We start from the raw sequence: 24,768 nt of genomic DNA, 5'->3' as shown, positions 1-24,768 counted from the left end.
CTGGCCCAATATTGCCTCTTCTCTTGACTATACCAAATTAGATGCTGTAATACTACGGCGGCAGCTTGGTATCTGAGAATCTTGGGTCACGGAATTGAAAAAACAAATGCGTCAAGAATCTTTGCCAGAGTTTGCTATTTTCACAAGTCGTGGAACTTACAGAACTTTTATTTCTACAGACTACAGTACAAGAAGCAATGCATCCCTCTGACACATGAGAAACCCAAAAGAGAAGAGCAAAGCTCAGGAAGGAAGCACCAGGGTAGACTAATAGCCGAATTGTAATCAATGAACGTCTGTTCTTATACCCATCTCAAACTCGTAATTTTCCGGCTTCAGCGGGGTGTCGGGCTTTTTACCAAAATCTTTGTTTGGGTGATATGTGCACTTGACTGGCCCGTATCCGTATTGAGGAGTGCACTTCTCATACCCTTTGATGGTCCACCAAGGGACCACGACTCTGCGTGTGAAATCCATGGCGATGTGATCGACGCTGACGGGATTCTTGCCCTGGGCCCTCAGCTTGTTCTTGAAGTTTTCAAACTGCGAGTGGGCAAAGTCGTCCTTCCAGAAATCCACGCCGTAAATAAAAAACGGTTCACGGGGCAGCTTTTGCTCCATGGTCGTGCGTAGCACGTCGGGGAATATGTTGATCTTGAGCAGCTGAAGTCTCGTCTCTAGCAGCGCGGCCGACCTGAAGCTCAAACGGCCGTCCTCTGCGGAGATGCTCGCGGAGGCAGCGGTGCCAATGTACCACAGAGGGTTTTCGTCATTGGCTAAAACGTTGGAAAAGAGCGAAAGAAGGCAGAGGGAAGCAAATATGGGGAAAGCATGAAACATTTTGAGAGTTTATAAACGAAATTAATGCCGAAAAAGGAGTCTAGTTTGGAAAGAGTAAATCAAACAAGACAAGACAAACCTGTTGAACAGAAATGTACGCCATCTATAGTAAAAAGTTTCAAGTAGCTAGTTGACTTGAGACAAGGGTGATATTGAAAATGTTAGAATTCAAATCTATAATAAGCCAATTTATGGACGCGGCATAGTCAACTCTGGCATGTCCTGATTCGTGGGCGTATCGGCCATGTCCGACGTGAATGGTAGTAGAACCAAAGAAACAAAAAAGCCAAGACTCCAAGGAACGCCAAAGGTTAAAGACTCCAATCTAAACACGCTTCCACAAACCAAACAGAGAACAAAGGCCGTTAATGATCCCAAACTCTTGCGTGAATCACTGAATATTTACTAGCACGCGAACCAGCACTTGACGCTCTTGGCGACCCTGTCGTTGGAAGCAGTGTGGCACTTTTGCTTAAAGATGGAGTTGCCGGTGCGGCCCATGGCCCACTTTGTCTCGCAGTTTTCGTCCTCGTACAGCTCGCAGTCGGTGCCGCGGGTGCCGTCGCCGGCGGCCTTGACGCTGCGGATGCCGTTGGGGAACGAGTGGCATTTGCCCTTGCACTGTTTATGTTTGTAGCATTTGATTTAGCATGAGTAGAACAAAGAAAAAAAAAAAAAAAAAAAAAAAAAACAGCAGCTGCTGGACACTCACGTCGGGGTTGATCTGCGTAATCATGTCGTTGCAGCCCGCGCCGCTGTAGAAGCGCCCGCACTGCCCGTTGACCACGCCCGAGAGCGCGCAGCCGTTGTCGCGGCGCGAGAGCTCGGCCGCCACCTTGGTCGTTGGGGCTTGGGCGGCTGCCAGCTGGGTGGCGGCCAGGAGGGCGAGGGAGAGCTGGAAGAGGGAGAGCATCTTGTAAGTTGTGGGGTTGAGGGGAAAGCTTCTAAAGATTTGGATGAGAAGAGTTGGCTGGGTAGTTGTTGAAGGTTGATATGGATGCAAGTGTTGATGGAGGTGTAGGTGTTTTGATTTGCTGGTGATGATTTCCTGAAACTAAACACAACCTCGCTGCAGAGGCGTTTGATTTTATACAAGTTGCGATACAGTAATTTATCAAATTCATCACAAACAAACGCCCTAAAAATAAACTGAACTCCTTTTTTTGTTTACGCAGTACCGAGAGTAGAGCCTCACTCGGTCTTGGGGGCTCAAACTAGTAAACATGAACTACCACATGGCGGGGTCGCATGCGGCTGTGTTTGACGATTTCAATGTGGTACTATCAAGCTACCGCAATGGCTCGTATAATTGTATTGCAAGACAAAGCCTGATTGGTGCGTTTGGTCCAGACCCGCAGTGGGACGTGAATAAGCACCATCTCGCTTGTTACGCTGCGGCTTACAAGCTTTCACACAGCCCACGAGCTGAAGCATTTGTTTTTTTTTTTTTTTTTTTTTTTTTTTGCGGTCAACAAAACTTGACCTCTTTTGCAGCCAGATGAATTCAAAGTTCAAACAACCATCACAAATCATCCACATTTACAATGACGCCCTTTTTTGTTTCGGAGCTTCCAATTCGACTCTAGTCCAGTGTATTTACGCACCAGTAAAAGCAATATAAAAAAAAAAACCAGCCAGTCTACGCCAGCTCGCACTCAATCAAGCTCTCGACCCCCTTGCCGCCGCTCCAAATCCCGACGATCCTGAAGCCGTTGCCCTCGAGCAGAGCGCGCCAGTCGGCCTCGGTCCTCTCCTTTGCGGAAAACAGCGTCATCATCATAAAGTCCAGCGCCGTGGTCTCCCACCAGGCCCCCCGGTCGGGCACGACGTTCTCGTTGACCAGCAGCCGGCTGTAGCCGGGCGTCATGGCGGCCCGGACCCGCTGCAGGATCCGCCCCGCCGCCTCGTCCGGCCAGTCGTGCAGCACGCTGTGCAGGTAGTAGGCGCGCGCGCCCCGCACCGGCTGCTCCGTCGTAAAGTCGTAGCTCATGGCCGTCGCGGCCGCCGGCAGATCGCCCGGCTGGATCTCGGATATCACCGCCGGCAGGTCCTGCAGGATCAGCTTCCCGGGTGCCATCGGGTGGTGGCGGTGGAACTCGAGCATGTCGTGGCCCAGGCTGCCGCCAATGTCCACCAGGAGCGCCGTCGAGGGGTCGAAGCCCGCCACGAGCCGGTCCTGCACGGGGTAGAAGCTGGGGTGCATCCAGGGGAGGCGGCCCTGGCGGTAGCCGGCCATGTGGTGGTTGAAATGCATGCTGTCTGTTTGTTGGCGTCAGAGTGTTTCATTTTAGAGTCTAGACAAAATGTATGCAGGATGACAGGACACGACTCACAGCCCAGCTCCGCCTGGTACTCAAAGTAGTTGGACTTTGTCTTGTACGCATTGTTGCAAGACGTGTCGGCGGGATCGTCCGGGTTCCTGAACCCATGCTTCCTCGCATAGTCGTGAAACCTCAACTGCGCCGCCCCGGACGCCGACGGGGCGACCAAATAGCCCGCGCCAATCATCGGGATGGTGAGGGCCTTGACAAAAGCCGTGGGCCGGTAGCGGTCGACGCCGACCTCCTCGAGGTAGCCCATGGCGGCGACGTGGCGCATGACGCGGGCCAGCAGCGGCGGGTCGACGCCCAAGACGGCAGCCAGGTCCGCCACGGCCTGCGGCCCGTCGCCGTTGCGCGCCATCAGCTCCCAGAGGCCCGCGTCCACGCCAAAGGTCAGCGCGCCCGTCGCCGACGTCTGCGCCCAGCAGTGCTTGATCATGGTCTCGCGCGGCGTCTCCAGCGCCTGCACCAGCGACCGCGCCTTGAGCAGCAGCTCGTAGCGCGGCGCGTCGTCCTCGCCCGTCACCGCGTCTGCGCCCGCCGCGATGGCCCGCGCGAGCGACGGCACCGAGGCTAGGTCCGCGGGCTGCGTCGCGATGGCGGCGTCGACGGCGTGCTTGCCGTCGGTGGGGCCGGCTGCGGTGGAGGCGTTGGTGCCGCCGGTTGCGGTGCCGTCGTTGGCGGTGCTGATTTTCTCGGCGGCTAGCATTATGTCGCGATGCAGAGCCGAGACGTGTCTGACACACTTGTTGACTTACGCTGGTCAGGGATTCGGAGAGAGCAAATTGACCAAAGCTACTGTAGACAGCAGACAGCAGACAGCAGAATAGGAACAAGCCTCGGGCAAAAATAGGGAATAGACTTTGTCTGTCATGTGATTCTACGCCGTCCGCCGGGAGAGGCGTCTGATGTTGTACCACCACGACAACGGTCCCCTATCATCCCACATCAAAAGGGTAAAAAAGGGGGCCTGTACAAAGGGTAAATGTGGGCAAAACGCGACAGCTTGGAAGGCTGCAGACATAAGACACATTTGCACAGTATTAAAAAAGAGATGTAAATTTGCTTTGCGCCCTATTAATTCTGGGGTTGAAGGAAACCACGTGGTCTGGACCGATATTGGATACAAAGTATGTACAGTTTAATATACTGTCAAACAGCCTTCCTGGCTTTTGTAATTTTAATTTCGGCCGGAAACTTGAGATGTTTTTCTTTCTCGAAGGCTGTGCCACGCTCCGAGTCTATGCTTGTACCACGGTAACCTCCGTACGTGGTTCGACCAACAGGGATTTTCTGTTGGGGACTTGACTGCAAGCCAGCATTCAGCAAACACTCGCCGTTGTCCTGACAGAGTGACCGGAATTGAAACATATCAGTTGTATACCCTATGCGCAAGGGACAGGAACGCTCGGGGAAATTTGACCGGCTACCCTCTATGTTACGATCAAGGTATCGGGGTAACCTGTTCTTAGGGTAAAGTACAGTGGGTTGAAGCAACTGAGCGTCTGACTGGGTAACTGGGGTTCTCAATGACTGGGGGTGAAGTTATGATCGTTCTCAAGTAAATCTTGAGGTTAACTAAAGTTTGATTGCTGCTAAGCAATCCTAGAATCGAATCTATCTATATGGTAATGAGCGTGCCTTATATAGACTATGTTCCGAATGTGATCTCTCCTAAAAGGTCTCTGATCTTAAAGACTCCCCAGGGTCTCTGGAGATCAGGTTGTGATCTTTGAGATCATCCCTTGTCCGTTTGAGATCAACTGTCTTGGCAGTCACGTGCTGTCACGTGGCTTTGTCCTTACGTAATCCATGTTCTGCCGGTCGGTGACTTTTCTGGGCGAGTGTCGTCAGGAGGGGTGTGACCCCACCTGGCCTCCCTGGTACCGGCCCAACTGTCTGGTCGTAACATCAGGTCTCCTCTCCTTTGGCCAAGTCCCTTTGGCCTTTAAGTAGTCCGTACTCCCTTGATCCCTGTTCTGGTTTTCCTTCCTTCCTGGCTAACTCTCTTGCGCCATGTCTAATCGTGTAGTCAAACCGAAATCTGGTCGCTCGTCGACAGAGCGTCGTTCTGCCCTTCTTTCTTCTTTGCTTTTGTCGACGGTGGAGATGGCTGCTTGTTCTGCTTGTGAGTCGAGGGGAATACCCAAATGTGCGGTTTCTCCTCAAGATTCCTCTCGGTGTGTCGAGTGTTTGCGGTCGAACCGTTCGGGGTGCGATGTCCTTGAAATTTCGCCTGCTCAGTTTCGCAAGATTGGCCAACAGCATGCCAAGCTGGAGGAGGAGCTAGAGGCTGCGGAGGAGGCTCGTCGCCGGGCGGACGAGAAAGTTCGTTTGGCCGACGCGAAGGTCGAGCGTCTTCGCAAACAAAAGAAGATGTGGTTTGAAAAAATGATGCGAGCTGTGTCTCGCGGAATTGATGACTTGGAGGAATTGGATCGGGTGGAGCGTGAGGAGGCGGAACAGGAGGAGCGTCGCCGATCAGCCGAGGTCCTGCCTGAAGTGTCCTTGGAGTCGCTTCTTCCGGATTCCAATTTTGTCTGGGATTCGACTTTCCCGATGGGTCCTCTGAATCCTTCGTTGTTGGATGAGATGAATGTTCTTGCGCAATATTCCGTTGGTACGTCGTTTTTTGGTGTTTTTGTTTTGTGTTGCATATTGATCGTTCCTTAATAGGTTCGTTTGGTGGTATGGTTTCGAGTCCTGGTCGGTCCTTAACTTCTGGGAATGGTAGGTGGTGCTTTTTTAGGTCGTCCTCTTTTTCTTGGCTGACTTGCTCGCAGATCCAACTCCTGATAATATTGGCGGAGCGGTTCCTGGCAATCCTGGAGGTGGTTAAGGGGTTCCCAAATGTTTTCCTCATGCCTATAATTTTCCCATTTAACAAGGTACTTTGTTTTGCCGTGGTTTCGTCTGTGGTCGAATATTCGTTCAACGTCATAGGTTTGTTCTGCGTCGATCTCGATCGTTTTTTGTATGCTGGTGCCGTATAGTGCTGGTTCCAGTAATAATACGTGAAATGTGGGGTGAATTTTCATGGTGTCTGGTAATAACAGTCTATAATTGGTGTCGCTGATTTTCTTACTGATTTTAAAAGGTCCAAACTTCTTAAAATCGAGCTTGCTGTTAGGTCGTTGTGTTTTGATATTGCGTCGAATAAGGTAAACGCTATCTCCCTTTTTAAAGGATGGTCCCTTCATCCGATGCTAATTGGCGTATTTTATCATTCTTTCTCGTACGAACTCTAATTCCTGCTGGAGTTCTTCGTGTAATTGTCGTAACTCGCTCGCTTATTTATCGGCTCGCGGTGCCGTAATCGTGGTTCTTGGTTCTCTATAAACCGTAGGGTTAAATCCATAGTTGGCGTAGAATGGGGTTGTCTTAGTACTTTCGTTCTCTGAACTGTTATAGGCGAATTATGCTGTGGGTAACAATTGTACCCAATCGTCTTACTTGTGGTTTACATAGCATCTCAGGTATTGTTCTAGTGTCTGATTGGCTCGTTCTGTTTGTCCGTCTGTCTGGGGGTGGAACGCTGTCGATAACTTGTGGTCCGTTCCGAATTGTTCCATTAGAGATTTCCAGAATCTTAATGTAAAAAACTTGTCTCTGTCCGTGACGATGTTTTCTGGAAATCCGTAATTGCTAACAATCACTCGTAGGAATGTGTAGGCGATTTTTTCGGCGTTGCTGCTTTCCTTATATAGTAGGAAATAGGCGTATTTGGTGAGCTTATCCACTATAACCAGTATGCTGTCGTACTTGGTCTTAGTGAGTGGTTTTTCCGAAAGAGGTAATTTGACGATAAAGTCCATTGTGATGGTCTGCCATGCCTTGCTGGGGGCTGGTAAGGGTTGTAGGAGTCCGTAAGGTCTGTGTCTTGCGGACTTGCTTTTGGCACAAAGTTCGCAATCCTTAATGGCTTTTCGTACTTCTTGTCGTGTTCCTTTGAAATTGTAATGCTGTTTTAGCCGTTTCCATATCTTGGAAATTCCTTGGTGTCCGTGGGCTTTGTTTCCGTGGATCTTCCGTATCTCTTCTGGTATAGTTACCGTATTTGTTATTATAAAACTCTGGTGTGCTGGTAAAAGGTTTCCGTTTCCGTCTGTGGTGAGGATAACCCGTGTTTCCTTTGGCACTATGTTCTCGTAATCTGGTCTTCGGCTGAGGGCGTCGGCCCTGCCGTTTTCTGTTCCTTTTCGGTAAATAATCCTAAAATGGAATTCTAACAGGAATTTTAACCATTTAATTTGTCGTTTGTTTAATATTTTACTAGTGGTGAAATGGGTCAGGTTTTTGTGGTCCGTATAAACTAACACCTCGTATTTAATTCCGGATAACTGTGGTTTCCATTTTTCAAATGCTCGAATAATGGCCATAAACTCTTTGTCGTAAATCTGGTAATTGAGTTCTGGTCCATGTAGTTTTTGTGAAAAAAAGGCGCAAGGATGCAACCGTCCTTTTTCGTCTCGCTGACTAAATTGTCCTCCGATCGCATAGTCCGATGCGTCGGTCTCGACTTCGAAAGGTTTCGTTGGGTCTGGTATTTTGAGGATTGGTTCTCTGGTTACTGCGTCTCGTAGCTGTTCAAAGGCCTGTTGTGTTTGTTCCGTCCACTGGAATTCTAGGTCTTTTTTGGTTATGTTGGTCAATGGGGTGGCAATCGCGCCGTATCCTGTTACGACCAGGATTGGTACCGACATGATTGGGCAAGAATGAGAGAGGTGTCGGGAACCCAAACCAGAACTAACCAAGAAGCACGAACCAAGGACAGAGAAGGGGAGCACGAGGTCACGTGGTGATAAGATAAGAAACCCTAACCCGATCACCAGAACAAGAGTGACCACGATCATTGCCAAGGAAGTGATCAGCACAGCCGTGATCACCCCAGAGTGATCATGATCACTTACACAAGAGTGATCACACTTGGAACATAGTCTATATAAGGCACGCTCATTACCATGTAGATAGATTCGATTCTAGGATTGCTTAGCAGCAATCAAACTCTAGTTAACCTCAATACTTACTTGAGAACGATCATAACTTCACCCCCCAGTCATTGAGAACCCCAGTTACCCAGTCAGACGCTCAGTTGCTTCAACCCACTGTACTTTACCATAAGAACAGGTTACCCGATACCTTGATCGTAACATATCCCTTGATGAATTTTCTGTAAAAGTTTACGAATCCGAGGAATGCCCGAACGTCTTTTACGTTCTGTGGTTGAGGCCATTTCTTTACTATTTGGATTTTCGATTCCTCCATCCTAATTTTTCCAGGAGCGATAATATATCCTAGGAAATTGACTTGTTTGCTGTAAAAAAGACACTTCTCGGGCTCAACTAAAAGTTTAGCGTCCTGCAGCTTTTTTAAGACTGTGTAAACGTGTTGTTTGTGTTTTTCCAACGTCTTGGAAAAGACAAGGATGTCGTCCAGGTAGACAACGACGAAAATATCTAGGCATTCCCTAAGAACGTAGTTAATTATGGTTTGGAAGGTTGCTGGGGCGTTGGTAAGACCGAAGGGCATTATTAGGTATTTATAATGTCCTCGTCGGGTGCGAAACGCTGTTTTCCACTCTTCGCCTTCCTTTATACGGATCAAATTGTATGCTCCTTTGAGATTTAGTGTTGTAAACCACTGTATTTAATAGAGCATGTTTCGGAATTCTCCTATTAGTGGGAGTGGGTAGCAATTCTTTATAGTAATGTCGTTTAATTGTTTATAATCCACGCATAGTCGTAATTTTCCGTTCTTCTTTGGTACGAAAAGGATTGGGTATCCTGCTGGTAATATTAATGGTCTGATATAACCTTTCTTGAGGTTCTTTGCGAAATACTTATTTAATGCCTCCATCTGTGTTGGGTTTAAGCCGTATATTTTGTGGAATTTGGGCTGTGTTCCTTCTTTTAATAGTATTTCGTGGTCGAACGGATTATGCTCGGGTAATCCTGTTTCGAATTCGGGGCTGAATAGTTGTTCATATATCCGGTATTCGGCCGGAATGTTGTCGATTAATATGGTAAAGTTCGATTGTTCTTCGCTCATGGATAGTCGCGATCCTTCCGATATTGGCTCCAGGCGTGGCTCGCTTTTTTTTAATAGCGCCATAATCTTTTGTTGGTTTCGTTCCTGTGCCCTACGCTCGTTGCGTGAAATCCTTTTTTTGGGTTTTCCTTCAGAGGCTAACGGCTCTTCCCATTGGACTTGGCCGGTTGTCCAATTTATCCGGGGGTTGCTCCTTCTGAGCCAGGGGATTCCTAATATCACGTCTTTATCCCCTATTTCCGTAATGTCTAAGGTGATTTGTTCCTTTCGTCCATAGCTTTCCATCCAGAGGTGTACGGTCTCTGTTTCGATGGTGCCGTTCCCGTATGAAACTGCCTCTCCTTCCACGGTCTGCAACTGGTATGGTTCCTTCTTTTGCTGCCAAGGTATCCGTCGTTTCGCTACGACCTTTGGTGAGATGTAGTTGCCTTGTGCTCCATTGTCGAGGAGTGCTCGTATAGGTCTGCCATCGAGTCGTATATCGAAAAATATATGTTTATGTGCTGCTATGGTATTTTATATAGCGTTCAGGGTTCTTTGTTCCGTTCCTGTTGTCGCCGTTCGGTGCCCTGTGCCGTCTGGCTGTCTTAGTTTTTTGACTTGCTGGACTCGCGTCGTGGGTCCTTGTTTTTCTTGTCCCTGGGTGTGCGGCTACTTCTTGTTTCGACTAGGTCAAGTGGGTGTTTCGCTGGCACGGGTATCTTGCGTGCGTTCGTGGTTATCTCGTTATTTCGTACGTTGGGGTTCCACACAATTCTGGTCATTGGTGCAGGTCCTGGTTACCGTGATTTTTGTTCGTGCCAGGCCTGTGTTTTGGCTAGCATATGTACTCTGCATACGCTTCGGGTGCACTTATACCATGGGAATTGTTTCTGGTTGCAACACGCTATGGGGTAGTTGTCGTTAGGCGTGAAAATTGCGGCTGGCTCAGTGTTGAGTCTTATTTTAATTTCCCAATTTGGTAGGTCGGTTGTGGTATATACTTCGTAAATGCCTGTTGCTTTGCGTCGTCGTGGGAAAAAGTTGTGGACTATTTTCCTGCTTAAATGGAGTCCACAGTTGTTTCGGAAACATTTTGCCCAAAAGATTTTTGCGTATTAAGGGTGTTTGGTATCCAAGGTCGGGTGGTCTCCAAAAATTGCATTGACTGGTCCTGTAGGATGTCGGATCTGTGCCTGAAATGGCAGTCCGGGAAACTGTACTAATTGGTCGTCTCGGTATAAATCGATATGCTTCTTTTCGTATATGTAAGGGTTGTTTTCCCTTGCTGCGTTATACTGGTTCGAGGGCATGGTCTCTTCCTCGCTGGACTTTTCCTCGGAATCCTCGCTTGATTCTTGTGTTGAGGATTGATTGGTTGTCCTAATATGGTGGGTTTGTCCCAAAAGTTCCTCATCCGATTCTCCGGAGGCATCCGAATCCGTAAGTTCGGGTAATTGGGTCTCTTGTCGGTGTAATTTCGTTGGTTATCCTGTCCCTAAGGGTACTCGGTTTCCTACTGTTAGGGTTCGAATGCCTCGGGGCTTCTGTGGGTACCATCCTGCGTCGTTTTTGGAGCTGTTGTGTACCATGCAATTGTTATCGTAGTAGTAGTAGTAGTAGTAGTATTAGTTAACGCCGGGCTCGGCCCGGCTTGTTAGCCGGCCGTTAGCAACCTCCCGAGGGGTATCTCGGCGCGCGTTCTATCTTCTTTATTTACACAGGGGGAAAACAAGGAGGGCAGAGGCGGATCGTGCCTGACCGGGTTCGGGCCCGGTCCTGCTTAGGGGGTTAGTTCACTGACGCGACCCCGTGCCTAAGGTGCACGGAGGGTTCGTCTGACGGCTTGTGCCGTGAAGTGTGGGTGAAAAGGCAGTAAGTCTATTCCTCGTCAGAGTTCGAGTCGTTTACAATCGGTGTCCCTAGGCGTAAAGTGCGTTCGTGGCGCGCGGGGCGCTGGCGGGCCGCTCTGGGGCGGGCGCTGAAGTAGTTGGTGGCTATCGAAAACGCCTGAAAGCTTGTCGGTTGCCCGAGGCTTGTCTGGAAGAATTTGCGGCGTTGGGCGCGGTCTGGCGGCCCGACCGGCCGGTCGTTGTCAGGCCACGGCCAGTTTCTCCACACCGCCCGCGAAAAGCGGCAGTGCACCGGGTGTTCAGGGGAGGTCCGCTTCCAGCACCAGGCACACGAGGTGTTTGCATCCTGGTGGTTGAAACGGTCATGGTAGGCTTTGAAATCGCCGTGGCCGGTCCTCATGGCCAAATAATGGCCCAGTAGGGGTCTTGGCAAACGCAGTTCCTCGGGCTCCTTTCTCGGAAATTGTTATCGTAGCAGGTGGTCCAGCTTATTATGTTGTATTGGTCAGGCCGTAATTGCTGGTAATTGGTGGTATTAAGTCCTCGTGGTTTTTCGGTCTTGCCCCTAAAATCAGGGATATTTTCCTGGTTTCTCGGGCAATTTCTGGCGATATGCCCTATCTTATCGCATTTAAAACATTTGCCATTTTTGGGGTCTTTACGGGGTTTCTTGTGTTGTATGGCACTGAGGTCCATGGGTCCACTATGGGTACCATAAACTGTATTGTAGGTTTGGGGCGCCATATAACGGGGCTGCTGCCATCCACCATTGTTTTTGTGGTATGTGGGTTGGGGGTGTTGGTACTTGCGTCCCGTGTTGGTTTGTCGAGTTGAGGTAACGAACATTCGCTGTCCGCCTTATTTTTCCTGTCGGCGTTCGTAAATCCGATTGTCAAATTTGATGGCAAGTTCGACGTACTCGAGGAAATCCTCGGGTCGGTCGAGCTTGGATATTTCGTCTTTTACTTCTGACTTCAATCCCTGGTAAAACTGGAGGATCTTGGTTTCTTCAGTCATGTCCAGCTTTGTTGCTAGCCTTCTAAACTCGGCTGTATAAGCGGAGGCTGACTTGGTTTGTCGTAGGTTGGCCAAGTTTCGTTCGGTCTATCGTTTCTCATCGGGTTCCTGGAACAAGGAACGGAGGGTGCGTTTATACCCTGCGAAGGTTGAAAAAATGTCGGTGACTTCTTGGCGTCGTTCTTCGGGGGGTATATCAAACCATTCCTGCAACAGAGGTTCGAACCAAAACAAGGCTCGTCCTCGGAGGAAAATGGCCGCGTGTACCACCTTTTCTGTTTCACTGCGGAAAGTTTCCAGATGGAATGCTTGGTAGGTGCGTACCTGTACAAGGTACCCTTTAAGTTGTCCAGGTGTGCCATCGAATGTGGCTGGGGGGTTAAGCTTGAGTCTCTCGCGCCCATCAAGAGGGGTTGAGGTAACGTTAGCACTGGCTCGGAGAGCCTGGAGTTCCTCTTGGAGTTGGGTTGCGCGGAGCGTCTGTTCGTGAAGCTCCTGGTTGGTCCTAGCAACCTGCCTGCGGAGCTGGTCTTCCTCGTCCTCGCTGTCGCTATCGTCCTTGGGCCGAGCAGGGGCTTTCTGGGCCGCCTTGCTGCTTGTAGCCGGGGTGCTGGGGGTGTTGTTCTTGGACGTTTGGGAAGACATGTTGTCGGATACTGCTCGGTATGCTTCAAGGCAAAATACTGAACAGGAGCAATCAAAATGTTACGATTAAGGTATCGGGGTAACCTGTTTTTAGGGTAAAATACAGTGGGTTGAAGCAACTGAGCGTCTGACTGGGTAACTGGGGTTCTCAATAACTGGGGGTGAAATTATGATCGTTCTCAAGTAAATCTTGAGGTTAACTAGAGTTTGATTGCTGCTAAGCAATCCTAAAATCGAATCTATCTACATGGTAATAAGCGTGCCTTATATAAACTATGTTCCGAATGTGATCTCTCCTGAAAGGTCTCTGATCTTAAAGACTCCCCAGGGTCTCTGGAAATCAGGTTGTGATCTTTGAGATCATCCCTTGTCCGTTTGAGATCAACTGTCTTGGCAGTCACGTGCTGTTACGTGGCTTTGTCCTTACGTAATCCATGTTCTGCCGGTCGGTGACTTTTCTGGGCGAGTGTCGTCAGGAGGGGTGTGACCCCACCTGGCCTCCCTGGTACCGGCCCAACTGTCTGGTCGTAACACTCTAGCCTGACTGGGAATTGTTGTTTGCAACCGAGATATATATCAGATTCTTTTCCCAAGGAATTCTAGAGCTTGCTACTCTTTGAGACTTTGACTCGAGAATCTACAAAAAATCACGCAGGCCTGATAAAGGATTCGAAAGAATCATCCAGACCCCCAGGTCCCCAGTTAGATTAGACCGGCCGTTTGATATAGAGTATGCAGCTATGCTTGTTGATTATAAACTCATGTAGGTCGTATAACGTTGCGTACCCCCTGTTCGGCACCCCCCCTGTTCGGCACCCAAAAATAACAACACTTTTATTTTTATCCTCCAACTTCTATTATAAATATCTCGATGAATCTGTCACTTTTGGATTTACTTTTTTCTGATTTTAATTCTCCATTTTCCAATGAAGCAATATACTGAAAAACAGCTTATATCTGCAATTAACGACGTCAATAATGGCAATCCAATTGCAAAAACCTCCCGAAAATGGGGAATACCTAGGTCTACACTTCAAAGTCGACTTAAAGGTTCTCAACCTTATAAAAAAGCACAAAGCCCTTTTCAAAGGCTTTCCACGGAACAGGAAAAGCATTTGGCTGATTGGGTACTTACCCAAACAGCTTTAGGGCTTCCGCCAACGCATCAAGAATTACGCTTTTTTGCCGAACGAATTCTTCAAGCCGCCGGAGAGACAAAAGGCCTTGGAAAACGTTGGATAACTCGTTTTTTGGCTCGTTATCCAATCCTTAAAGCCCAAAGGCCCCGTCGAATAGATAACGCCCGGGTTAATGGCGCTACTACGGAGGTAATTAAATCTTGGTGGCTTTATATTACGAACCCGGTTATTAACGCTATTAAACCGGAAAACCGTTGGAATATGGACGAAACCGGTATAATGGAAGGCAAAGGATCTAATGGCCTAGTATTAGGGCTTAACGGGATCCGGCCGTTGCAACGAAAAGAGCCCGGAACGCGTGGTTGGACGACTATAATCGAATGTATATCGGCTACGGGCGTTGCCCTCCCTCCCCTCGTTATATTTAAGGGAAAAAACGTACAACAACAATGGTTTCCCACGGATTTAAGCCCTTTCGATAATTGGCAATTTCATGCAACCGAAAACGGGTGGACAAATAACCAAACGGCTATCGAATGGTTAAAAAAGGTGTTTATTCCGTATACCCAACCTTTAACCCCTGAAAAGCGGTTATTAGTTTTGGATGGCCATGGATCACATATAACGGACGAATTTATGCTTCTTTGCTTGCAAAATAATATTCAACTCCTATATTTACCCCCTCATTCGTCACACGTTCTTCAACCATTGGATCTATCGGTTTTTGGGCCGTTAAAAGAAGCTTATCGACGTCAACTTGGATTTGTTAGCCAATTTTGCTGTTCAACAGTTATTGGAAAACGAAATTTCCTACTTTGTTATCGAAAGGCCAGATTAAAAGCATTTATAGCAAAAACCATTCAATCTGGTTGGCGTACAACGGGGTTATGGCCGGTAAACTTGGTTAAACCACTTTTAAGCCCTTTTTTGTTAGAAAATAGCAACGCCAACGTTATAAAAGATAAAAACAACGGTTTGCAAAGGGATAAAACACCGGAAAGCCCAGCCCAAAAAATTAACGACCCGTCTTTACTTATTTGGAAAACCCCTAAAACGACCCGAGATATCCGACTTCAACTGCAAAAACTTTCCCAATCCAACAAAACCAACGCTACTTCACGTCTTTTATTTGCAAAAGTCCAAAAAAGCTTCGAAGCCAAAGATACCCTTTTGGCTAGCGCCCAGCAAAAAATCAGCTTATTGGAAGCACAACTGGAGGCAATACGGCCGGTTAAAAGGAGGAGGGTGGTTCCGGATCCAAACGAGCTTTTGGTTAACAAACAGAACATTATTGGATTGCAGGAAAATGATATAGAAAATTTGGAACCTTTAGCTGATGAAGAAGAGGTTAATGAACCGGAGAAGCGTGAAAACGATTGTATTTTTGTCCGTTGATAATTTTATATTTAAATCAGTTTATAAAAGTAGGCATTTCGTTGTTAGATTTTCAGGGTGCCGAACAGGGGGGGTGCCGAACAGGGGGTACGCAACGTTACCACTAGCCAAAATACTAAGTTTGCACATCTCCGCCCACGCCGAAAGCAAAAAAACGTTCATGCGGTTCGCTACGGGCCTTTTTCCGGGTGTGGCTATTTCACAACAACGTTTTGTTAAATCGCAACCATGTGGGCCCTATTACAGTGCGTTTATTTTTGCTGTACAAAGTGTCTACCGATTGCGAAGCCACATATATAGTATATTATTTACATTAATGCATACAAAAGGCGCACGCACGCCCAAATCAGCACGAAATCTTGGGCATATATAATATTTATAAGATATTTATATCACAGCGCTGCGTTTGGCAATAATAAATAGCCCGGCGTTGGTTTGTGTATATTACGTGTCCGGATCGCAACGTCGGAGACCTTGGTAGCTGAACTTTTCAGTCGTTAGGCACTTTGTACTCTCAGACGAAACGCACTGTACCATGTAAAAGGCACCCACATGGTTTTGATTTAGCGATTCGTTGTTGTAAAGTAGCCAAACCCTTTCTTTCCTGCCCAGGAATCCCCAGTTTCGATGGTTTATCTGTATCTGGCGGGGACTTTTTTTTGCGACATCGCCGACCTCCTCGTGCCACAGATAATCTGTGCCCCAGATAATCGTGCCATCCCGTCGAGCAGGGTTTCCGATAGAGGGGACATGTTTCTTGATCATGTTGGCGCCCCTCGACGGGTTTCTCCGTTGGTGGGGGCACACGTGCAGGTTTTAAGGTGCAGTGCGTCGGATGTTTGTGCACGTTTTGAATGACGGGCTTGGCGCGGGGCAAAAAAAGGAAAAAAGAGAAAAGAAAAAGAAAAAAAAAAGCTTCCGGTAAAAAGCTGTCATGTAAAACCCCTGCAAACTTTGACCTGGGGTAAAGTCTAAGGTCAGCGACTGTCAGCTCTGCTTTTGGGGGACTCGTCCTGGTGAGCAAAACCGTATAGCAGCCAAAGTACCCAAGTTCAATTTGTTCGGTTTTGGTATACAAAATATGAAAACTAAAACGGTCCTTTGCTGGCGGGTGACAGCGTTGTTTGAAAGGTGAAGCTAATACTAAAGATGATTATATATTTGTAGGCTTACCACTTATAGCCATGTTTTATTAATATCCACTTTTTCGACGTATTCGCCGTTTACAAGAAAAAAAAATGCGACAAACCAACCCCACGGATTCTGCAAATTAGACTAACGCAATTTGGTGCTGCAGCTACGAAAGCTATGGCGAACTGCAGCATTCTCGAATACTTTAAAAAGTATAAAACTTTAGCTGACTCTTGCTAACTTTACTCAAAGGAACCAAAGTTTTGCATGGGGGGGGGGGGGGGTATTTTAGCCCGCCCGAGGGAAGATTTTCTAAATTCTAGTAGTACAGACTATAGAGTAGGAAATATCGGGCAGGGTAGACAGAATGACAGACAGACTTCTTCACATGCCTGAAATGACATGTCCTCGCATGTCTCTTGCCCTTTTTTGTTGCAGGATTTCCCCAAGAGGAACCCAGTCAAGGTTCAAGTAAACTAGACTTTGATTTTTTTTTGTAAACAGCCGACTAACAAGAGATGCGGCAATGCGAGCTACCAATTATACCCAGTTCCGCCACGGCATCCATCCCTTACCCGACTGGCCCCGAGTCTGCAAAAACCTCTGTGCAGCAGTGATGATATTGCTTGTGGTGCATTGTCGAACAACTTCTGATTGCGGACGATATTATCGACTTGCGTGGAATCGTCGTTGGTTTGTTTGTTCTTTTTCTTCTTCTCCCCTGCTGGTAGGCATGCGTGCCCAAGTGGACAGATCTAGGCCCCACGAGGTTGGCAGGGCCACAGGATCAGATGTTCATCCCTTTTTTCCCCTTTGAAATGCAGCTACAAGGGAGGAAGTCCCATTTTTGACCGCTTGGCAAGGCCTTTTGTTCCTTTCTTTTTTTTTCTCTTCTTCCTTTCTTCTTGGCTTTAAAATCGGCGTATTCCGGCACATGTTTGCTGTCGGTTGGCCGCAAAGCAAGACCGACAAGAGAGACCAAGAGGAGAGACCAATAAGAGAGACCAATAAGAGAGACCAATAAGAGAGACCAATAAGAGAGACCAATAAGAGAGACCGGGCTATTTTCATTTTTTTTTTTTTTGCAACATACCCCCACCATGCCTGCTGTTGGCTCTCCCGAGTGGTTGGCCGAGGACAAAGGCGCGGAAATCCTCATCTCCTGCTGGGTTTCCACCTTGATCAGCTCCGCGTTTGTGCTGTCCAGAGTCTACGTCAACGGCTTCATGAGGCAGAAGCTGCGCAGTGACGATTGGTTTATCATCACCGGCCAGGTATGTTTTTTTTTTTTTTTTTTTTGTTTTTTGTCCAGTCCACACAAGTGCAATCTCTGGCCAAAAGAAAACAAAAACTCGCAACGTGCTCGTGATGACAACCATTGCGCAAACAACAGTTCTGCGGCTACCTGGCGGTCGGCTTCTCCACCGTCGCGGTCATCCGCGGCAACGGCCGGCACATGGCGGCGCTGTCGCTGGAGCAGCAGTCGGGCGTGAGGCTGTGGACGACGGTCGGCTTCGTCCCCGGGCTGCTGTCCTTTGGGCTGCCCAAGCTGGCCGTGGCGTCGCTCCTCACGCGCCTGCTCAACCCGAGGCGGTTCCACCGGTGGTTCCTCTGGTGGCTGGCCGTCTGGTGCCTCCTCTCGGTCAGCACCACCGGCATCTTGTCGCTGGTCCACTGCACGCCCGCCAGCTCCATGTGGGATGTTTCGGTCGAGGGGTCCTGCACCGACGTGCGGAATCTGATCTATTTTGGGTTGTATGCTGGAGGTGAGTTTAGAGGCAGAGAGGCAGAGAGGCAGAGAGGCAGAGAGACAGAAAGATGTTTTCGCTTGAATCACTCATGCTATTCTTGCAAGCACTAACCTTGTTTTTTTTCGGTCATCAGCATTTTCTGCCTTTGTCGATGTCTATCTTGCCGTGTACCCCGCCGTTGTTTTGTTCGGGCTGCAAATGAGCCTCAAGAAGAAGGTGGTGCTGTCCAGTGCACTGGGTATCGGATCAATGTACGTTCCTCACCACCCGTATCTACTAGGTTTCCCGTTTACATGAAGCGCACAACCCGTCTGAGCACTGGAGACTTACCCACACACCATCAGCTCCAGCGCCGTTGCCATCTACAAGACAACCCGCTTACCCTCCATTGGAAGCGAGGACTTTTCCTGTACGTCTCGTCTCCCCTCTTGAACCCAGACCAGCAATAAGCAACCGCACAAGACACCTGACATGTTATCGACAACTCCTTCTCCAAAAAAGACGACACGTCCGACCTGGTCATCTGGACCGTAGTCGAAGGCAGCGCCATCATAATCGCCGCCTCCATCCCCGTGCTGCAGCCGCTGCTCGAGGTCATCAAGAAGCGCAACCCCTTTACGTCCCACGAGCGGTCCAAGCGGGACAGCCCGTCCTTCGGCTCCGGCTGGCGCGGCTACCGCTTCGAGCCCAGCGAGCGGGTCGGCGGCAAGCAGAAGCAGCGCGACGGCCGGGGCTTCGCCGTCGCCGCCGACGCCAGCGGCTTCGAGGAGCTCCTCAGCCCCCTCGACAAGACCCTGACCTCGTACGTGGCCGAGGCCTCGCCCGCGCCGCCCGCGTCTTCGACCAGCGGCCACGACGCGGAGAAGGGTTTTGCTGGTGGGGTGCCGGCTGGCGTGGCGAATGGGCGCATCATGAGGACGGACGTGGTCGACGTTTCGTACCATGCGAGGTGACAGGGCGTGGGTGTCTTTTCTTTTGCTGTTTTTTTTGCGTTGGAAAATAACTTGAGAAAGTAAAAAAAAGAGAAAAAAAAACAGAAATTTTGGTGTTGTCAAGGTATAAGCCGGTGGCGATGCTTGGGGACTATGAAATATGGTGAAAGGTTGGGATATTATACGGGTCAGACGAATATGTACAGGAGATGTGGAAGTAATCAGACCATTTTCATTGCATCCCTTGCTCTTCTGCGGTCGACTCTTCGTGAGGGGTTCAATAGTTGATCATTTGTGCTCAGTGTTGTGGGTTCGTGCTAATGCACGTATCTCTAGATAGTTGTAATAGGGGTATCACGTGACTTATATTACTTATAAGGAGAGAGAGCGCCAAGACTCTTCTTCCTTTAGCGTTTATATCAACTCCTTTTGGGTCCCAACAGTCGAGAGGCCTCTGGCACACCCTATAATACTCAGTCAAAATCAACACTTTCTACCTTTGAATATAAAATCCTTTATCGGCCGTCAGAGCCGCACACTTCCACACGGCCATCCTCTGGTGCACAGCTCTCAAGGAGAACCGCGAGCGGTCAAAAGAATTGTCGAAAAGAGTTTTATGGTGTCTGTGACCTAGTTGATAGCCCAAGTGAGCCAACGTTACGCCTATATCAAGTGGGTCCCCAGGTAGTTTGCTCTAAGTCCTGCTGGTGCTTGGAAAGGGTTGCACAAGAATTCACGCACATGGTAGAGGGCTTGTATAAACACCACACAACCACGTGACTAGATACAGGATTACATGCGCAACCAAGTGAGATGGATGTTCTGTTCATTATTTGGTATAGTAGTAGTAGTAGTAGTAGTATTATTTAACGCCGGGCTCGGCCCGGCTCATTAGCCGGCCGTTAGCAACCTCCCGAGGGGTATCTCGGCGCGCTTTCTATTTTCTCTATTTACACAGCGGAAAACAAGGGCATAGAAGCGAATCGAGCCTGACCGGGTTCGTGCCCGGTCCTGCTTACAGGTTTGTTCACTGACGCGACCCCGTGCCTTCAGGCGCACGGAGGATTCGTCTGACGGCAGTTGACGGCTCTTCATCGAGAGGGGCCTGTGTCCAAACAGCGGAGCTGTCGGTCGTTTGTAGCCATGGAGACGAAGTTCCCAACAAGTGTGGGCTCGACGGCACAGGCGGGTGGTTGTTGTCGATAGCCAGCCGGGTTATCCTTGCCACGGGTAAGCGGGGAGGAGGTGGAGGGAGCAGGATTCGAACCTACGTTACTCAAGTAACAGCCATGGCGCTTAACCACTGCGCCATTCCCCCTCATTATTTGGTATACATTGCAAAGTAGGTTGTGCAGCGGCAATATGTCTGTTTATAAGTTTACAAGTACTTAACCATGGCTGACTACCGCTGACTAATGTATACCCAGATGCCAAGATAGACTAAACAAGTGTAAACATCAACTCAAGCCGTATCCCAGCAACCTAGTCATCTGTTATTGACATGCAAGACAAACAAAAAATTCAAACAGCAAAATCAAATCTTTACTCTGTAGACTGAAACCTACGCCAGAATGATGTTGTAAGAGACTAAAAGTCATCAGAACATTCTTGATTTCATACGGAGCCTTTTTCTCACAGTCGCGCGTCATGTAATATCTAACTGTGAGCAGGCTTCTGTATCGCTGGGCTGGCAAGATCTGAAAAGGGCCAGGCGTCGTGGATATCGGGACCAGAAATCCGTTCTGCGATCCTTTGTCAAGCCTTCTCACTTCACCTTTGAGGTATATACGGCTCCTTCTTGCGTAACATTGATTGTTTCTTGGTAGTAAAGATTGTTGATTTGGTCAACAAATAAGCGCACTATTTGGCTCAAAATAAGCAAATGGCAGCCGGGACCTTCCCCCTCATTAATCCAGCCAGCAGGTTACCATTGACTTTACCAAAAATTCATCAGCTGCCTGTTACGACCAAACAAGTTGGGCCAGCACCAAGGAGGCCAGGTGGGGTCACACCCCTCCTGACGACATTCGCCAAAAAGAATCACCGACCGGCGGGAAAGGATTACATAAGGGGAAAAGACACGTGACATCACGTGATTGCCAAGAGAGGGATATGATTGATATGTCGCATATCAATCATAGCAGAACAAGTGATATGTCGGCTATGGAACATATCAAGCATATCACGTCGAGGGACATAGTCTATATAAGGCACGCTCATTACCATGTAGATAGATTCGATTCTAGGATTGCTTAGCAGCAATCAAACTCTAGTTAACCTCAATACTTACTTGAGAACGATCATAACTTCACCCCCAGTCATTGAGAACCCCAGTTACCCAGTCAGACGCTCAGTTGCTTCAACCCACTGTACTTTACCCTAAGAACAGGTTACCCCGATACCTTGATCGTAACACTGCCCTGTCCCAGCGCAAAACCCAGCCCCCAATCTTTCATCCCAACTCCAATCCCCCCCGCCAACCATTAGCTATAAACGTTATTTCCCGTTTCCCCCTCATGACCAAAGAACCCTTCCGGTGCAGCAGGCCGTCCTGCCAGAAACAAAAAAAAAAAAAAAAGCTCTACTCTTCCAATCCCGATACCGAATCCAACTCGGCCGGCCTCTTGATCCTGATGACCCTGTTCGGGTCGGCGTTTTGGCACTGGCTGCGGAAGGAGAACTGGGTCTGGGTGATGCACTCGTTCCGCATCGTGTCTATCCATTCTGCTCGGTTGGGAAAGTTTAACGGGCAGGAGCACTCGGCAAAGAGGCCCCGGACGTTGCACGTGATGGCGCAGCGCGTCAGCTCCTCGGTGGGCATTTTGCGAAAGGTGCAGGATCCCGCCGAGCCGATGGCGCACCTAAAGGCCGCGGTGCCGTTGAGGAGGCCGGCGGCGATGAGGAGGATGGTGTTGGGGTGCATGATGGCCGGTGGTTTATAGAGTGGAGTTTTTATTTTTTGGCGTATCGTGCGACTTGTTCCTTCTGCAAGCGAGAGGACTGTCCAGGCGAGAGTGGAGCTTTCTTGTCTCAATGTTGGATGGGTCCTGATATCACCTTGCCATTGAGCTCTGCAGGCTGCGAGCCCATCTATTTATCCCAAAACGCCGGATATTCCGGCAACATCCGTGAAACACATACCGATGCTTGCAATCATCGGCGTGCTCTTGCTGGCAATGCAAAGGCGGAGCATAAACTTTCTAGCCTCACCGAGCATTCCGTCAGTGCATATGCACAGCCCGTATGCTTAATGTCTAGCGCTTTACCTTGTTCGACTTGGAAGAAAGGTTTAGTTCATGTCCACCGCGCCGGAGCAACTGCAAAGCACTTTATTGGCAGAGACCTCAGACCGTTCGGGACTAGAATTGCCAAGATGCCACAGCCCACTCTTTACACGACGTATATCAAAGTGCCTTTTTTCTGGACAAGGTGCAATACATGGGCTTTTCAGGGTTTACCGTGGTTGGCAATGGCTGCCGGTGAGGTGTCGGCCGATATCTTTGTAATTCTACTACAAATGCATGCACAGTCACGTGGAACCGCTGTCGTCACCATGGTCGACTACAGCTTTGCTTGCGGACTTGGGAGTTTTTGTGTAAAACTACCGAGTACCGACGTCGTGGTAATACCGCAAAGGTATCCGCTTTGTGGTCATGTTAGCGACCCTTTTGCGGGTAAATGACTACACCCTTCGGAATATTGAATCTTGGGAATATATACCGGGTTAGGGCTTGACAAAACTTAAATTCTCCATTGATCGGATAATCCTCGTGGAGCGTGGAGAATTGAGTTGAAAGTCACTTGCTAGCCCAACTTAATAAAACTTGTTGCCCTGTTTACTAGCCCCAATTCCGGCGCAGCTAGCGAGTCTAGACTGCACGTTGGAAGGGCGTTGCTTTTTCTTGGTGCAGCAATGCCCGCGTACGAAAAGCCGCAGGGCATCGAAATATATTACCTGCGATCAAGATCTTCCAGAGTTATACCCTTCCTCCAAGCCACCGCGAACTTGTTTATCTCGTCCTTGGCAACATCTGGACTCTCGTCCTCGTAATCCCATGTTCCCCACCGACCGACCGATCTTGAGCCGCGGAGCCTCATCCATTATTCACGCCGAAAACAGCCGTTTTATTTGCTGATGTTTACAGCAAAGGCTCGGTAGCACATGGCCTCGTTTGACCCCGATGCCGTGGATCAGGAACACCCGATCGTACGACTCCTGCAGTCGGCAGCTTGACTTCATCCAAAACATTTTTTTTTTACCATCTTCTCTTTTTTTTTTTTTTTTTTTTTTTTTTTTTTTTTTTTCTTTCTCTCCTCATATTCCAATCGTCTCGTTGCCGCATACTGCCAGTTTGTGCGAGCACCTAAGCTGGTTGCGGTAGACGACGCAGAGTCTAGACTTGGCTCTCGGCTTTTGCTCAGCGCCCTGGTTGAGCACAGCCCTATCCGATATCCCAAAGTCTAGTCGCATCTGGCCCGGCTCACTCGGGCCTGTTTCGCTGTGATTCCCTCTGGCTCTATACCAGAGATATGCATTCATATCGCGATAACATGCACGATTTCCATGTTTTACCTACAAAGTACGACTAGGGATCCAAAATGCCAAATACAGCTAGACTCTATGACAAACTGTCCAAACCTTGGCCGGCAGCGGGTCTCTATCTGGTGATTCATCTGTAAAATACACGTTTGCCAATAGCTCCTCGACCGCTAACGCATCACGCGGATCCGTCTTCATGATCTCTAGGTCAACCTCCTTGGCAGCTTACGGAACCTTCTCTGGGCCTGCCAAACGTTGAACTCGTACGCATCGCTGTCCAACTCAACCCCTTCGGCCTGGGATGAAATAAGTGGTAGCGGCTGCCAAATGATTACATGTCAGTCGCTGTGGTCCACGGCAACTGTAACATGGCTTCGGGACTGCGTGTAAAAGCAGCGCCGATGACATGCCCTTCCTTTGCGAATGAGGACTGGGAAGGGCTCATGTCCACAGCCTTAATTGGCGATAATTTGGCGACCACTTTATCCAATCTGACATCTGCTAGGAGTTGGCAAATGCGAAAAGATACATTGAGGAAAATAAAATACCTGTGTGGACCATGCCGTCCTTACGCAGCAACGGAAGGGCCTCAAAGGACTGTGGACCACTTTCTTCATCTCAGGGCGCGACAGTCGTTTTTCATTCGACTTGGCCAGGTAATCACTCTCCAAATGCCGGAAGATTATCCAAGGGAGGTCGGAGGACCGAGTCTGAGATTGATAGCGCTCAAGAATATCGACTTCATTTTGCAGGCGTCAATGTCCCATGATGCTCTTGACGATGCATTGTCGCTCTTCGGGTCGCTGCGTCTTGTATAATCAGCAGATTGTATCATGCGACAAACAGCAAGGGGAGAGCTTGCCTGAAAAGATACCGACTCCTTGGTCGGCCGCTCTGTGTAACTCCTTCCTTCATGATGCGGTAGGAGAACGGCCTATTGCCCCGCTTCATGCTTCCCACCCAGAGCCTGACCTACACAGGTAGATCATTGACAGCAGACAACATACCCACCCACACCAAACACAGTTTGACGATGGAGGTCGCAATTGGACGGGACCTTGATTGGTGGCTGCCTGCAGCAACAGGGGGTCCAGCTGATGAGTTGGGCGCGTCGAGAAGAAAGGCAGCCAAGGCAGCTGAGAACCCGACGCAGAAAATCGATGCAGGCCGAGTTGTA

General features: G+C 49.0%; 8 protein-coding genes and 1 pseudogene across 9 annotated transcripts; 2 read left to right on the top strand and 7 right to left on the bottom strand.

Annotated features, from left to right (window-relative positions):
• Positions 1 to 285: 285 nt before the first annotated feature.
• Positions 286 to 840, bottom strand: MGG_07994 (uncharacterized protein; the record flags this gene model as incomplete). The annotated part of the gene is made up of 1 exon (XM_003714897.1): positions 286 to 840. One exon carries the CDS (start codon positions 838 to 840, stop codon positions 286 to 288), a length of 555 nt encoding a protein of 184 aa, XP_003714945.1.
• Positions 841 to 1,158: 318 nt separating this feature from the next.
• On the bottom strand, positions 1,159 to 1,868 carry MGG_07993 (uncharacterized protein). The gene is made up of 2 exons (XM_003714896.1): positions 1,553 to 1,868; positions 1,159 to 1,461 (listed from the first exon to the last, which is right to left on the bottom strand). The coding sequence occupies exons 1-2, from the start codon at positions 1,751 to 1,753 to the stop codon at positions 1,246 to 1,248; spliced, it is 417 nt and encodes a 138-aa protein (XP_003714944.1). The 5' UTR covers positions 1,754 to 1,868; the 3' UTR covers positions 1,159 to 1,245.
• Positions 1,869 to 2,479: 611 nt separating this feature from the next.
• On the bottom strand, positions 2,480 to 3,870 carry MGG_07992 (O-methyltransferase; the record flags this gene model as incomplete). Its single annotated transcript, XM_003714895.1, has 2 exons — positions 2,480 to 3,099; positions 3,174 to 3,870. The coding sequence occupies 2 exons, from the start codon at positions 3,868 to 3,870 to the stop codon at positions 2,480 to 2,482; spliced, it is 1,317 nt and encodes a 438-aa protein (XP_003714943.1).
• Positions 3,871 to 5,311: 1,441 nt separating this feature from the next.
• Positions 5,312 to 6,367, top strand: MGG_15800 (uncharacterized protein; the record flags this gene model as incomplete). The annotated part of the gene is made up of 3 exons (XM_003714894.1): positions 5,312 to 5,341; positions 5,406 to 5,891; positions 5,945 to 6,367. The coding sequence occupies 2 exons, from the start codon at positions 5,312 to 5,314 to the stop codon at positions 5,832 to 5,834; spliced, it is 459 nt and encodes a 152-aa protein (XP_003714942.1). The 3' UTR covers positions 5,835 to 5,891; positions 5,945 to 6,367.
• Positions 6,368 to 15,681: 9,314 nt separating this feature from the next.
• Positions 15,682 to 16,002, bottom strand: MGG_15799 (uncharacterized protein; the record flags this gene model as incomplete). The annotated part of the gene is made up of 1 exon (XM_003714893.1): positions 15,682 to 16,002. The coding sequence occupies one exon, from the start codon at positions 16,000 to 16,002 to the stop codon at positions 15,682 to 15,684; it is 321 nt and encodes a 106-aa protein (XP_003714941.1).
• Positions 16,003 to 17,468: 1,466 nt separating this feature from the next.
• On the top strand, positions 17,469 to 19,072 carry MGG_07987 (uncharacterized protein; the record flags this gene model as incomplete). Its single annotated transcript, XM_003714892.1, has 5 exons — positions 17,469 to 17,642; positions 17,762 to 18,134; positions 18,253 to 18,370; positions 18,464 to 18,528; positions 18,621 to 19,072. The coding sequence occupies 5 exons, from the start codon at positions 17,469 to 17,471 to the stop codon at positions 19,070 to 19,072; spliced, it is 1,182 nt and encodes a 393-aa protein (XP_003714940.1).
• Positions 19,073 to 20,297: 1,225 nt separating this feature from the next.
• MGG_20028 lies at positions 20,298 to 20,369 on the bottom strand (annotated as a pseudogene). Its single transcript has one exon. The product of its transcript is annotated as a tRNA-OTHER (tRNA).
• Positions 20,370 to 21,632: 1,263 nt separating this feature from the next.
• On the bottom strand, positions 21,633 to 21,974 carry MGG_07986 (uncharacterized protein; the record flags this gene model as incomplete). Its single annotated transcript, XM_003714891.1, has 1 exon — positions 21,633 to 21,974. The coding sequence occupies one exon, from the start codon at positions 21,972 to 21,974 to the stop codon at positions 21,633 to 21,635; it is 342 nt and encodes a 113-aa protein (XP_003714939.1).
• Positions 21,975 to 23,794: 1,820 nt separating this feature from the next.
• Positions 23,795 to 24,580, bottom strand: MGG_15798 (uncharacterized protein; the record flags this gene model as incomplete). The annotated part of the gene is made up of 3 exons (XM_003714890.1): positions 23,795 to 23,911; positions 24,164 to 24,330; positions 24,568 to 24,580. The coding sequence occupies 3 exons, from the start codon at positions 24,578 to 24,580 to the stop codon at positions 23,795 to 23,797; spliced, it is 297 nt and encodes a 98-aa protein (XP_003714938.1).
• Positions 24,581 to 24,768: the final 188 nt, after the last annotated feature.

Source organism: Pyricularia oryzae, chromosome 2 (genome assembly GCF_000002495.2).
Source record: "Pyricularia oryzae 70-15 chromosome 2, whole genome shotgun sequence".
In the NCBI taxonomy this organism is placed as follows: domain Eukaryota; kingdom Fungi; phylum Ascomycota; class Sordariomycetes; order Magnaporthales; family Pyriculariaceae; genus Pyricularia; species Pyricularia oryzae.
The sequence above is the reverse complement of the archived record's forward strand: the minus strand, read 5'-3'. Positions and strand labels throughout refer to the sequence as shown.